Genomic DNA, 15905 nt, shown 5'->3' on the forward strand with positions numbered 1-15905 from the left:
CAGGAAACACAAATTAGATAATTATTAGTCAGGAAACACAAATTAGGGAATTATTAGTCAGGAAACACAAATTAGGGAATTATTAGTCAGGAAACACAAATTAGGGAATTATTAGTCAGGAAACACAAATTAGGGAATTATTAGTCAGGAAACACAAATTAGGGAATTATTAGTCAGGAAACACAAATTAGGGAATTATTAGTCAGGAAACACAAATTAGGGAATTATTAGTCAGGAAACACAAATTAGGGAATTATTAGTCAGGAAACACAAATTAGGGAATTATTAGTCAGGAAACACAAATTAGGGAATTATTAGTCAGGAAACACAAATTAGGGAATTATTAGTCAGGAAACACAAATTAGATAATTATTAGTCAGGAAACACAAATTAGATAATTATTAGTCAGAAAACACAAATTAGATAATTATTAGTCAGAAAACACAAATTAGATAATTATTAGTCACACACCTCATCTGCATTATATTGCTAGAAGCTCTGATACGACCTGAACATGAAGCTAACTGGTTTGTATGGAAAGAATATCTCATTTTTGCTCCCAAACAAACTTGTATTCTGGCCCAGAAGTGCATTACTCTATATATTTTCCCATTTGATACGTTTTGACTGCATACAGCTTTGCATTACCACATACTCTTCCTGTCAGTAGCTGTCAGTAACTCAACTTTGTGGAATAAATTATTCTGATGTTTTTTTTTGACACATTAAATATAACTGAAATAGATCTCATTATCAGTACTACATAAAGTAGGGTCAGTCCATAGCACCCTCTCCCCGAATTATTAATATTACCTCCACATTCCGATATTATTTCAGGGGTTGGGGTAAGATTACCTTTGACTTCAAGAGTTTAACATATTAAGCTGGGTGAACATAGATGCGCGGTCCTTAAAGTTTCTCTCAACTCTGTTGCTTACATTTACGTCATGGTGTCTGTGGAAATATGGTAGTAGAGATGAGGTGGTAGAAAAAGCATCTAATATATGTTGAGATGATATTTTATTATTATCAAACTTGTAGAATTTTATAAATTAATACAGGTTGTGTCTTGCGTCTGCTTAAAAAGACAGTTATTTTGTTTAGACATGCACAATACAATTCAAATAAGTAGTGTTGTCATGTGATATTCCTAAACTCACAATATAATTCAAATAAGTCCTGTTGTCATGTGATATTCCTAAACTCACAATATAATTCAAATAAGTCCTGTTGTCATGTGATATTCCTAAACTCAGAGTTACACTCTTTGAATTCAGGATTCTAGTCATCAACAATATAATGCTAAAGGCTATTTCTTTAATGAAATTACTAATATTTGGATATGTTTCTCTTATAACAATTAACTATCAAACCCAGATTTGTGCATATAACCAAACATGTAAAATACAGCGTATTTTAGGTAATGACTTTAACAGTACCTTGAAACTAAATAAAATTAAATGTCACCTTTGTAATTTGTAATACTATGGTTAAAGTCTTATTATTTAAAATACAATAATTATATACACTTGTCACGACCACAATTCCTCAAAATACGGCAACAGTGTAAATATGCGAAAATATAAGTAAAATACAGCATTTTCATGCTATGACCTTGACCTTGAGATATGACCATGAAAAATATTCAGGAAAAAATGGCACCAAAGCTTTTCAGAATGCTACTGTAATAAGCTTAAATATTGTATATGTTGCCGACTTTCTTCATTAAATTTCCAAAGAATTACAACTGTCCCTGGACTAATATGTATTGCTACAGTATTGTAACAGGTTATGTGTAGTGCGCAGAAACAAAATGACCACCTACAAAAACAATATAGTCAATTGATTAATAAATAGGTATATCTATAGCAGAAGACCAAGGACCACTATTTGTTGTAATTATTTCTGATTAAAAATATATATATACACTAAACGCTATATTGTGATATGGGCAGTCACAAGCAAGCCATGGGCTGTTTGTAATGAGCAAAGTGTCATTGGCACAGCATCAAATTCTTGTTTAGAAACAATATCCAGCTTCTTTCGCAACATCAATAATATGATTTACTAGTATTGTGGATGCTATGTGCAGATATTTGTTTTTGATGATCATCGTTATAGGGGTAAACTGTACTTATCCAAACGATGGGCAGACAACGATAGGGAATGGAGCACCTCTAATCCCAGTCGAATCTTACCAATGTGCGAGAATGATGTCAACAAATAAAATGTGACAGAACTCCTGGCTGACTACTTGTTGTCTGTCTTTCATATATCAACAAGGACATTTATGTCACAGAGAATGCCCAGAGTATATATCTGTCCCTGACCTCTGTTCACTTATGTCACAGAGAATACCCAGAGTATATAATCTGTCCCTGACCTCTGTTCACTTATGTCACAGAGAATACCCAGAGTATATAATCTGTCCCTGACCTCTGTTCACTTATGACACAGAGAATACCCAGAGTATATAATCTGTCCCTGACCTCTGTTCACTTATGTCACAGAGAATACCCAGAGTATATAATCTGTCCCTGACCTCTGTTCACTTATGTCACAGAGAATACCCAGAGTATATATCTGTCCCTGACCTCTGTTCACCTATATCACAGAGAATACCCAGAGTATATATCTGCCCCTGACCTCTGTTCACTTATGTCACAGAGAATACCCAGAGTATATAATCTGTCCCTGACCTCTGTTCACTTATGACACAGAGAATACCCAGAGTATATAATCTGTCCCTGACCTCTGTTCACTTATGACACAGAGAATACCCAGAGTATATAATCTGTCCCTGACCTCTGTTCACTTATGTCACAGAGAATACCCAGAATATATAATCTGTCCCTGACCTCTGTTCACTTATGTCACAGAGAATACCCAGAATATATAATCTGTCCCTGACCTCTGTTCACTTATGTCACAGAGAATACCCAGAGTATATATCTGCCCCTGACCTCTGTTCACTTATGACACAGAGAATACCCAGAGTATATATCTGTCCCTGACCTCTGTTCACTTATGACACAGAGAATACCCAGAGTATATAATCTGTCCCTGACCTCTGTTCACTTATGTCACAGAGAATACCCAGAGTATATAATCTGTCCCTGACCTCTGTTCACTTATGTCACAGAGAATACCCAGAGTATATATCTGTCCCTGACCTCTGTTCACCTATATCACAGAGAATACCCAGAGTATATATCTGCCCCTGACCTCTGCTCGTTTAACAGAGAGGATATCCCAACGCTAGTATCGCATTCTGGATATGCTTCTCTAAGGCATGTAGATGATCGTTGTACTTCTGGTAAGGTACATGCACATCCAAAAGAGGGATAACCGCTTAGGGACAAAAATAAAGTGTTTGATGCTGATGATTATAGCTTGGAATCAGTTGACGTGCATTGATCAAAGTAACTCAACTGGTGTAGAACCTTGAAGAAGATGTACCAAAATAATTCAGTATATTTATGTTCAGAACATTGTTCCATATTACTGTATTGTTATAGTGTAACCTGTCTTTATATATTAACCATCTGACAGTAATTATCACCAAAATTCCCGTTCAGCTGTACGTTATGCCTAGATATCCTTTGAATCATGGTAATGTGGTCCATATTGTTTTATAAATTACCTTTTGAGTAATGTATGTGCTTCAGTACGCTTTTCACATTATCTGGTACAATACTGTGGCAATAAATATAACAAGTAAAGATATTTAGGTAATTTGACATGGATTTGGTGAGCCTATCAGAAAATGTCATCATTTTGGCGACCATATTGAATGTTGAGCAATATGGCGGCCATCTTCAATTCTGAAAATTATCTGATTGAATTAGCCATTAATGAATTTAAATGGACACAAAAATTTAAAAAATCAACCAGAATTTACATGTAAATACGTTTTCATGCTAGCTTCCAAAATAATTAGGGAGCCTGGGTGGTATTTTGTACAGATGTTATCAAAAAATGGTTGGCACAATCAGATTCCTTGGAAAAAGTTTATTTAGAATCAATTTCAAACATAAAGTGAACACTATTTTCCTAAAGCACCCAAATTGTGATCGATATTTGAGATTACGAGAGTAAAATTCAATAGACGCCTATCATGTTCAAAATATTACAAGAAAAGTTGGTATAGTAACTTAATAATAACTTCATCATAATTTTATAGTGGATATGCTACATTAAAGCAGACCAGTCGATGATAAGCATTGATTTGATATATAATGCATGCTACTGATGCATGTGTGGGCATTTTGGTGCACAAACATTATTGGGTATCTGTTATGTACTGATATCAACGATTAAATTGCTTGTCTTAGGGTACCATCAAAGACTGGTGACAAATGAGTAATGGATCCTAATTCTGTTTGCTGTTATCAGTTAGTTTCATGTTCAGGGCTTCCAACAAAAACATAATGTAGTAGAGTTGTTGTTGTTGTTGGTGGTGGTGGTGTGTGTCTGTGTGTGTGTGTGTGTGTGTGTGTGTGTGTGTGTGTGTGTGTGTGTGTGTGTTTGGTGCCCAAGGATCCTATTTTAGTGAAACTCCTTTACATGTACTATATTAAAGTAAAACAATAGATGGAACTAACAAGTTATTACCAAACTGACTTGTTTACATTTAATCAAACTGAAGTATTGTAGTAGATGTAACAAAGTAACGTGTTAACTAACAGATGAAATTCCCAGGATGACCCGAAGCACGTACACGAGTTCTGTGCGGGTTCTGGCACACACTGGCATTAAGACGGTGGCCAGAGCAGATATGAAGAGACCCACTCCAATAACTCTCTTGGCGCCATACCGACCCGACAGCCAGCCGCCCGGAATCTGCATCACGAAATACCCGTAAAAGAATGAGGCCAGGATTTGAGACTGGGTCGACTTGTTCCAGTCAAACTCGCCACGCTGAAAGGAAAGAAGGAATAGTAGCACATGCTTGTTGTTTTTTTAATAGGTTTTAAAAAAAATCTATTATATTATAGATCACTGTCCATGTCCAAATGCCAGTTTGTCCTTTTATGGATATGTTTATTATGGTCGACCAGCCATCGACTTTTTGATGGCATTGAAATATAGTTCCATCATGGTCAAAGCTTTCAGAAAAACGTGGTTACCACAGCGGCATTTGACCTTCAAGGTCAAATACTGAGGTCAAAATGTCAAGTATCTATGGACCCTATACTCTCAGAATATGCAGTGTTTAACTTCATTTGTTGTGAGTTATGAAGTCAAAAGTCAAATAAGGTTTACGTAATGCTCAATGCATTTAATATTTACAGACTATCAGTGAATACTCAATTTACCTTACAACGTTCACGATTTTCATTATCCCGAGAATAATCCATGTATTAAAGCCCTTATCTGTTAACATTCAGCTCCAAGTAGCAGTTTCTTTGATCATAAACTAATATGTTAGATAATATGAGCAATGCTACCATCTTAAACTTCTGTTATATTTATCTTGAGAAAATAAAATACTGACACAGATTCATCTAATTTGATGGTTAGACATCATGTTATTACGTAATGTTGTTCAGTCATACTGAAAGGAAATTATTTTAACAATCTGATGAAACAAAAATTGGAATAATAATAAAAATAAAAATTAGATAATTGTTGATAATAAGTTCAGTTAGAACTGTTGATTGAATATGACCGCTTTTAAAGGAAGGGACAATTAAGGCATTTCGCTTGGTATGCATATTCAACGATATATAATACACATTATTGCTTAATATCAACAAGTATAATTGTATAGTTAATTAATAAAACGATTATATGTGACGGCTATTATATATAACGGGCGCGGCCATTTTGTACCATCCCAGTGAATACGCCCTCTGGCGAGCTGGTGGTTACGTAATACCTAACGTGTCACGTCAGGAATTAGTCTTCGAACTGAAGAAACAAAAACATATCTGATTTTTGCGGATGTATCGCAATGTTCTGTAATAATATCCATCCCAGTAAGCCAACAACAATATATTATTTTTCAATACAAAATAAACCACCATTGTCAGAGTGTTCAAATAACTGTTTTATGTTTTGTACATAACTTAACCCACGTACTGAAATAATAATCGGAGTGTTTTCTTGGTTAATTGGTCTTTTCTTTCCGTGGCCTGTACCTGTGGTTCCTGATTGGCAGGTGTATATTGAGACCGTCCCCAGACACTGTGTCTAGACACACTAAAAATGACTGCCTCTTTTATTAAGATCACAAGCTATTGTTTGATAGCCGCGCGGACACCCATCAAATCGTAATGGACATTATCAGCTGTCCTGCTTTATTACTGTAAGTAATTCTGTAAAACCCTTTATTAAGTAGACTTTCCCATCTAAAATCACAAAACTGACCAATTACGTTGTTCCAAAGAAAAGAAAATTATCACTTGGGTATCGTGAGTGGTCGTTTTTGCTCGAACGTACCCTACCAATAGGCCTAATAATATAAAAAATTCTTTGGATTTTTTAAAAGAGAAAAATACTGTAACTCCATTTCCGTTCTATTAATGCAAATTGAAATATATTTAGTTAAATACTTTATTATACTATCAAGTCATTTATGCTGTTTTACAAGTCAGGTTGATGAAAGCGAAGCGCTTTGTCGTAAAATAGAGCGTTTGTTTACACTGTGCTTAGAGGAGATGGACGGAGCTGACGTCACTTCGCCCAAAGCTATACCACCGGACGTCACAAAAAACGAAACAAAATGGCTGCCCCCAGTTAGCAGGAATAATCATGGTTTTTTGTTAACTCTAAAATTACGCGTTTTTGATTTGTTAAAGTGTCAGTATGTGTTGGTGGTCCGGGTATACATCTTTTCAACACATAAGGCTCTTATTTGAGTTTACCCTTCCTTTAACATTGAAATGTTCGTTAATGACTACACCTACATTTGCCACTATTTCAAGATTACTCCTTTCAGGAGAAAATGGTACTTTCGACTTAATTTCTATTGCAGTTGTATGTTATTTTATATTTTACAAATGAAGTTTCTAAGAGTATAGGGTTCATAGATGATTTTCGATGACAACTGATATTTGACCTTATTTGACCTTTTAACCTCAATGTTTGACCTTGAAAATCAAATGTCGCAGTGGTAACAGTTTTTTGAAACATTGGACTACGAGGAAATTATGTAGCATGGTTAACAACTTTTAACAAAACATGCCATCAAAACTTTTAAAAACACATTTCACAGGATAGGCCAGTCGACCAAACATAATTTGTGCGTTCGTTTAAGTCAGTGTCTTCTGCTTGAATAGACTAACCCTATGTACTCGAATGTATGTGTTGAACTTTAGTGTGAATGAGTTTCTGTTAGTTTTGTTAGTTTTAAAGGTTTATTTTGTATGTAAAGCTCCAAACCCCGACATTTTTATTTGATCTGGGACAATACATATTTAAAAATATTAAGCAATAATCTGCATTAAATACTGTTGAATATACATACCAGTCCAAAAGCATTGTCTGATAGCTCTTTTACTACCTTTCACATTTCCATATATTATTTACAGAATGTCTCTTTTTTAAATTATTATTATTATTATAAAATGGGCCCAATTTATGTTACAAATGGATCCAATTTTATTGCAGAGGGGGTACCGTAAATTAAAAAAAAAAACGTCGAGTGTTGTTTAATTTTCAAAATGGGTAATTTTTACAAAATGTGTCGCTTTTTACAAAATAGACTCTCACAAACGGCCACTAAACTGCATTTTTAATGGCGTTATTGTTGGACTAAACAAAATACTACATTATTGTTTTGTTGAGTGTCTTGGTCATCAGTGCAGGTAGGATGCAGGTCCTGCTCGGTGGTGTTGGAGGTGCTGTTGTCCAGCCGCACCATGCACACGATGGCCACGCTCATATTGACTCGAACAGCATACAGGCAGATAAAGCCAACAAACGCAACATAAGCCAGGACCCATCTCTTCGAACACAAACACGGAACTGCAAGAAGTAAACAGCCAATAGCCTTTTAGGATATAGCAAAAATTGCTAGTTTTCAGGAGTCGTAAGTCCGCATCTAAGTTTTCCTTATATATATATATATGTGTGTGTGTCTGTGTGTGTGTATATATATATATATATACAGTAAACTCTCTATATGTCAAATTTGCTGGTGCCAGCCGGTTAGTTTGAGATATCGTTACATTTGAGATAACTAAACATGTAAATTCTCATGGAGAAAAAAAAGTAAAATCACCGTGTAAAGTAGAAAATCTTTTATTGTGTGAAATAACAGTCAATTTCACAAATGCAAACACAATACATAATTAAATAATTTAAACATGTTGAAATAATTTCTAAAAGTACATGAAATAAAGTGCATGAAATAACAGTCAATGTCACAAATGCAAACACAAGTTATAATTTAATATGTTCTCAAAGTACACATACATTTATGCGGATTCGTCAGAGCGGAAACAATTTTACTAGGTCACATCGGTTAATACAAAAGTTTAATTGTTCAGTTTTTCCGGAAAAAAGTCTGTAAGCGTTGTTTGTTTTGGATTTCGTCCAGAAAGTTACATTTTCATAACAAAATCTGAAATCTTCGATAAAGCCTGGAAGTGTTCATCGGTTGTCGTAGTACATGATTCAAGAAACATTGAAAAGGTATGGCAACATTGTTTCACTTCATCCATTGTGGGTGGGATTATAGCTGTGGGAGTAGATTCATCATCGGGATCACTATCACACGTTTCGACACAATCATTTTGATTCAACACTGAATTTATAATGTCATTTTCTGTAGTTGGCGCACTGGTTACTACATCTCCATCGATGCTTGCATACTCTGCAACACTAACACCCGAATCACGACACAGTTGGGCCAGTGCGTGGGATGCTGTCGTAAACATCTTCTTCACTTTCATCCTCATTAGTTACTTCAATGCATGTTACAACAAATCCTGCATGTCTGAAACAATTTTCTATTGTGCGTGGCTTTACGTCATCCCACGCACGTCGCAAGAAACGTAAAACGTCAAGAACAGTAATCACAACATCCTGGCCTTTGTCTAACGCTTTGCAGCCGTAAATCTAACACCAAATTCCTATAGTGGGTTTTCAAATTATAAATCACACCTTGGTCCATTGGTTGGGTCTTTGAAGTAGTCTTTGGTGGAAGAAAAATCATTTTAATACAATGCAGACCTTTCCGGGGCAGTTGTCAACAATGACGGCTATTTTTTTCTTTTGTCGTTTCGATTTTTTGTTCAGAGCCAAACACCAATCAGTAATCATGGCCGACGTCATCCAGGCAGGTTTGTTATTTCGATACTCGCATGGCAAAGATTTCACATGTTTAAAACACCTTGGGTTGGCTGACTTCCCAATTATCAGTAGCGGCAACTTATCGGTTCCGGTCTGGTTACTGCAAACGAGGGCTCTTAATCGTTCCTTGCTCTTTTTGCCACCAATTTGAACTCCAGTGTGCGTTCTGGCATGATTCGATAAAATATCGCAGTTTCGTCGGCGTTGTATATATGATCTGGTTCAAACTCTTCTAGGATATTTTCTAGCGTTTTTTTCCAGTCACTCATATCTTTTGATGACGTGTCAACAGAGTTATCCTCGCAACAAACTTTTCTAAAGACGATACCATGACGCTCTTTAAACCTATTAAGCTACCCACTACTAGCATTGAACTCTGTGTGGCCTAATCGCTGTGCTAACTCAGATGCTTTTCGACAAATTACAGGGTCATTTACTGCCAAGTTTGTATTTCTAACCGTTTTAAACCACTTCAATACCGCCTCATCAACATCGGCAAACTTAGCATTTCGCATTTTCCGACGTTTTGCATTTGAATTCAAAACCGCTTCCTTAATTTCATCAGCTGATTTTATCCAAGTTGATAAGGTGCTTAATAGAATATCAAACTCCTTTGCAATTTGGATCTTAGGTTTTGTCCCAAGTTCAACTGCCTTGATTGCCTCGTGTTTCTTCTCAAAAGAATGTACTGTTAACTTTCTCTTCCGTGTCAGAGTTAAAGCAATGGATCCAGCTAACCTCCCAGTGCTCAGACTGGGTCATTAACTGGATTGCTCGCAGCGATGGTTCTCCGACATATTGCAAGATGAATGTGTGTGTATATATATATATATATATATATATATATATATATATATATATATATATATATATATATATATATATATGTATATCAGAGTAGATTTTCAACATACTCTTTAAATCATTTGTTGAAGTACAGTAAATACAAATAACTTTTAGTTTTGCGATAACAATACAAAACGTATATATTTATTTATGAATAAGAGTTTAGAAACGCTTTTTTAATGTGACAGAATGTAGCTAGCGTCTAACAAATAATTTTGTGCATTTTATATTCAAATGTATTATTTAACATTATCGCAACTCCTCTAGCATTACTGGATCAAGAGTTAAACAAACATCTGTATTCCCACTGTGTTTCTATAGATGATTCTAAATCAAGTTTGAAATGGGTATCTTGCAAACAGTAAATATCAAATTCGTTTCTGAGAGTGCCCTAGTCCCTGGCGGTTTAATGTCATAATTTGTAAGCACGCCATGTTACATATTTGATAGTCTGAATATAAAACATGTTTTTGGTTGTTTTTAAATCTAGCTTGTTTGGAAGTGAAGCATTAAGTAGGCAGGAATAGGTGACGCAATGTGTATGTAATCTTACAGTTAAGAAAGGTGAAAGATTGGTAATAAGATCAGTAGAAATAAAAACAGGAGGGAGAAACAAAATTAGTATACTGAGAAGTGGGAATAACATAAAAATGTACAAGTAGGCCAGATAAGGGGTCTTACAAAACGAGATGGTATGACGCCTACACCCTGGTCATATTTGCTGCATCATGCGAAAGTGTTACACTCCTGACCATTTTTTAGCAACATAATATTTGTATCTATTTTGTAATGCATACATATAATCATAACAATTTTATCACATAATTTATATTAACAAAGACATTTTTTTTTTAAATGGAACTGATATAAATTATGTTATTGCTTTTGTTATTACGGGATTTTTTGGGGGTTTTTTTGTTTTTTTTTGTGTTTGAGGTTTTTTGGGGGATGGGTTTGTTTTGTTTTGGTTTTGTTTGCAGTTAATGTCATACGTCCTGCCATTGGTGATAAACGTGACTGTTTTTATTGTAAACAAAAACCCAATCATCTGGGCAAAACATGTATGCAATCTTGTTTCATCTAGTACCACTGTGTCAAGTAGCCTTGAGCTTGAAACGTGCTACTAGAAATAACATGACATTTTTTTGTACTGCACTAGGGTAGACATACACGCTACACGTTATCTCTGAAATTAGCAACTTAACCCCCAATATTTTCTGATTTACTTTAAGTGTGAGGGGTTATAGTATTTATATTCGTGGTGCATATGTCGATTGATACACTGCGGGTAGTTTTAGCTACATATGTTACTATTTTCGTCTTTGAGATTGGATTTGGTGGTATACTCCCTATAGATGATCTCTAGTTAGCAGCTGTAAAAAAAAAGATGTATTCCAATATTTATCAATTTAATTACTTACCATTTTGAGAGACATCTTCTGCTTCAAATTTACTTTTCCCCATATTATCACATACAAACTAGAAAACAGTCTAAAGGTTATGTACACGCGTGTGTATGTGTGGGTTTGTTTTAAACTAGGCTTATGAAGTGGATTATCTTATCTACAGTACAGATTGTTTACTCTGACCTTTCTAGTGGAGTAACACAGGCGCGTCTTTGTCACTGTGTCACAACAGCAACTTTAAGCAAATGTTTAGTACCAGTATATTCCAGTCAGCAAGTGCCTCCCAGCATCCTCCATCCATCCTCTTATAACATTGTCAGCAAAACTGACCCGGTTCAACCGTACCATGTCTGGTTCGAAGCGCTCGCTTTATGCGCGGTCGGTTTGGGCTCGATCCCCGTTAGTAGGCCCATTGGGCTATTTATCGTTCCAGCCAGTGCACCACGACTGGTATGTCAAAGTCCGTGGTATGTGCTATCCTGTCTGTTTGATGAGGCATATAAAAGACCCCTTGCTACTAATAGCAAAATGTAGCGAGCTTCCTCTGTAAAACTAGATGTCAAAATACCAAATGTTTGGCATCCAATAGCTGATGTTTAATAAATCAATGTGCTCTGGCGGTGTCGTTAAACAAAACAGACTTTAACTCTGTTTTGTTTTTTAAAATTATCATGTTTTGCCTTTCTGTGATGCATTTAAGGCGCAATCGTGTAAAATATAGAATTGAAAATAGCTTAAACATTACAAATAGAGATTTATTCAGGCGCGAAATCCCTCCGTTCACAAGCACTTTTTTTTTCCTCTTTCTTTTTCAATATATTTTCCTGAGAAACATGATTCGACCCCCTATAATCTTCGCTCTTCGCAGTCTATATTCCTTACCTTCTGCTAAAAGTCCTGCACACGCGCCTGTTATTGGCATTTTGGCGACATAAAAATACGTAAACAGCGCATTTCACTGCTGCGTTAAGGTAAAAAGGTTAAATAGTTAAAAGTTTATTTTGTTTAACGACACAACTTGAGCACATTGTTTATTAATCATCGGCTATTGGACGTCCCGCCCTAAATATGTAATACAGAGGCGCTACAGGTTTGTAGATTGACCAAACTTAGTGTCCACTTTCACGGTGTGAAAACAAGAAAACGCCAACAAATTCTGCTTGTCACGGGGATTCTATAATTCCCGTAACTGAATAAACACGATTATCCAAATCTCTCTCCTAACTCTATATCTATTAGATCTCTCTGTAACAGGCGGTTAAACCCTAGTATGGCTCGTCTCTAGGTATGATCAGAGATACGATCTTATATAAGTATATATTATTATAGCACGTTAGTTCTCTAGAAACACAACAAAACACAATACACTTTGGAATCTGTAACCGTTGGAAGGTTCTGACAAATGGAAACATTTTCTTGTTTCAACGTAGTCAACTTTGCTCGCTGGGGGCTCAAGTCTTCTAGAATCTGGCCGTTGGCCAACTTGACCTCTGCAGTCTTGACGTCATCACAGGAAATTGAGTGTCTCTCAATTTGGACCGGTCTCTCTGGAACTATCGGCAGTCTGTCAAAATAACCTTTTAGCAAATTGATGTGACAATACCTACTTTTCCTAACCCTATCAGGAGTGTTTATCACATACCCTGTCTCATTAACCCGTTTGTGCACAACATAGGGCCCGAAATACCTGTTCTGTAATGAACCCCGTTTAATGGGAAGGTACAGCAGCACCTTATCCCCTGGTTTAAATTCCCGACTCTTAGCCTTCCTATCAAACACTGATTTTATTTTGCTCTGAGCATGGCTCAGTTGCTTCCTAGCTAGTTCGGTCGCCGGCAACCTCCTATCCCTAACTCTTTTATTCATCAATACTCTCTCAGTTAACAATGTAGTTGGCGAACTGCCAACAATTTTGGATCAGCCCCCTGCTCTAGTACTAACTCTTGTCTATTACAAGGTAAATCCCCTCTATCAAACACAACTGGTTCAATTCTCCTCTGCGGGAGATCAACATGTTCCACCACATTTAATTCCTCAGTTGACTTATCTACCATTTTACTGATAACCTCATCCACTCCAATTTCATGGCTCACACACGTATCAGACAAATCACAAATATCCTCTAGATCCCGTGATAACCTACTGGCCATAGCCCTAGTCTTTACACACGCAGGATATCTAATCTCATCAACCTCACTCTCTTCTACTGGTAAAGGGCTGTCTTTAATTAACAATTGTCGGCTGACAACACTGACTAGTCAAATCATTACCTAACAAAACTCCTATGTTTTCAACAGGCAAGTCCTTCACAACACCCATAACGACTGGTCCCGTCACAAACTTCGAACACAAGAAAACCTTATGTAATCGGACAACCATTTTTTCTCCAGTAACCGAGGTTAAAGCCAAACTACGTCCTATGTCTGAATTTTCAATACCAGCTAAACACTCTTGCGTGATCAAACTCTGACTACACCCGGTATCTCTATAGATTGATATTGCCTTAGGACACAACTCTTGTTTCACATCACAAACCATACCAGTGGACACATACGGGTTTACTTTCTCTGCCATGGGACTAACCATTAACTCTCTTGCTAACGGAGCTGACCTCACTAAACCGACCACTTGCGCATTATCGCGTTTCCTTTTAAAACAGTCCCCGATAAGATGGTTATCCTTTTTACAGTAACTGCAATGTGGACGAAAAGTTCGTGCATTGGCTGATAATGCAGGTCTATCCTTACTTTGCCCACCAGGTACATTCCTTGCCTGACTAGCTGACCAACTAGATGACTCTCCCCGATAGTTACTTTCCCGGGAAAAACCTGGCTGAAATTTCTTCTTATCACCCTGTTGTAAAGAGCTACCCTGTACTGCCTGAGCTTTGTGTATTAACACGTAATCATCTGCCACTATGCCTGCCTCCTCTATCTTTTTGACATCACGATCCTCTAAATGAATACGTAAGCTAACTGGTAATCCATTTTTAATGTCCTGTAAGATCAACAACTCCCGTAACTCGGTATATGACTCTACCTGATGAGACACCACCCATTTATCAAACATCCCTGCCTTCTTAGCCACAAACTCACTATAAGACTGACCCTGCGTTTTTGTCAACTCGCTATACCGTAAACGATAATCCTCAGGTCGTAATTCATAAGTCCTCAACACTGCAGCCTTAACTAGGTCGTACTGACTTGCTCGCTCATCACTCATTGAATTATAAGCTATACTAGCCTTCCCCTTAAACTTAGACACGGCTAACAATGTCCACTTAGACTGCGGCCAATTTAGCTGCTTAGCGGCCCGTTCAAAAAGTTGAAAGAACGTGTCTACCTCCTGATCGTCAAATACAGGCACTGATCTATAAGCCTCCGACATGGTAAAACCATTTCCTGCCTCACGTCTAACTTCTTCAGTATTCAACTTTAACTCATGTTCCACTTTTAATTTTTCTAACTGGAATTCTCTATCCCTATCTTCTCTTTCTCTCTCTCTCTCTCTCTCTCTCTCTCTCTCTCTCTCTCTCTCTCTCTCTCTCTCTCTCTATCTCCTCTCTCTCTCCTCTATCTTCTTATGTACAAAATGGAAACTCTCTCTCTATCCCCATCTCTTCTCTTTCTCTCTCTCTCTCTCTATCTCTCTCTATCTTCTCTATCTCTCTCTCTATCTAATGCACGTTCTTCTCTTTCGTACTCAAGCTTTTTAAAAGCTAATTGTTGTTCCACACTTAACTCATTTATTTCTATCTCTGGAACAATCTCACTGTCTTCCATAACAGGACTATCACCAAAAACTTCCTGGATAATAATTGTCCTTATATCTCCTAAGGTTTTAGCTGATGTTAAATCAATTTCTCGCTCACCCGCGATTTCAACTAACTCGGCCTTACGTGCTCGCTTAATCTCCACTACACTGAGCGTAGGCCTATCCAGCAAATTCTTATCCATGTTTAGATATGACGCACTTAATATTAATTAATTTTCTAGTGAACAACGTGCTATTTCTGGTTAATTTGTAATTTGTAAAATTAATTTATAAAGCCCCCATTTACAAACAATACTTTTTTAAATATGCATGTCCCGTTTCAGATCCGGGACGAGCGCCCCAATTTTCTACTCCTGTCACGGGGATTCTATAATTCCCGTAACTGAATAAACACGATTATCCAAATCTCTCTCCTAACTCTATATCTATTAGATCTCTCTGTAACAGGCGGTTAAACCCTAGTATGGCTCGTCTCTAGGTATGATCAGAGATACGATCTTATATAAGTATATATTATTATAGCACGTTAGTTCTCTAGAAACACAACAAAACACAATACACTTTGGAATCTGTATTAAT

General features: G+C 36.6%; 1 protein-coding gene across 1 annotated transcript in view; it reads right to left on the reverse strand.

The window, feature by feature from the left end:
- LOC121389732 (sialin-like) overlaps nt 1-15334 on the reverse strand; it is a 37059-nt gene extending 21725 nt beyond the window's left edge. Inside the window, exons 1-3 of the mRNA XM_041521382.1 lie at nt 15289-15334; nt 7775-7971; nt 4687-4920 (exon numbers count right to left, since the gene is read on the reverse strand). Coding sequence (XP_041377316.1) covers nt 4687-4920; nt 7775-7971; nt 15289-15334 — 477 coding nt within the window. The remainder of the gene's footprint in view (nt 1-4686; nt 4921-7774; nt 7972-15288) is intronic.
- Nucleotides 15335-15905: the final 571 nt, after the last annotated feature.

Source organism: Gigantopelta aegis, chromosome 15 (assembly GCF_016097555.1).
Source record: "Gigantopelta aegis isolate Gae_Host chromosome 15, Gae_host_genome, whole genome shotgun sequence".
In the NCBI taxonomy this organism is placed as follows: Eukaryota; Metazoa; Mollusca; class Gastropoda; order Neomphalida; family Peltospiridae; genus Gigantopelta; species Gigantopelta aegis.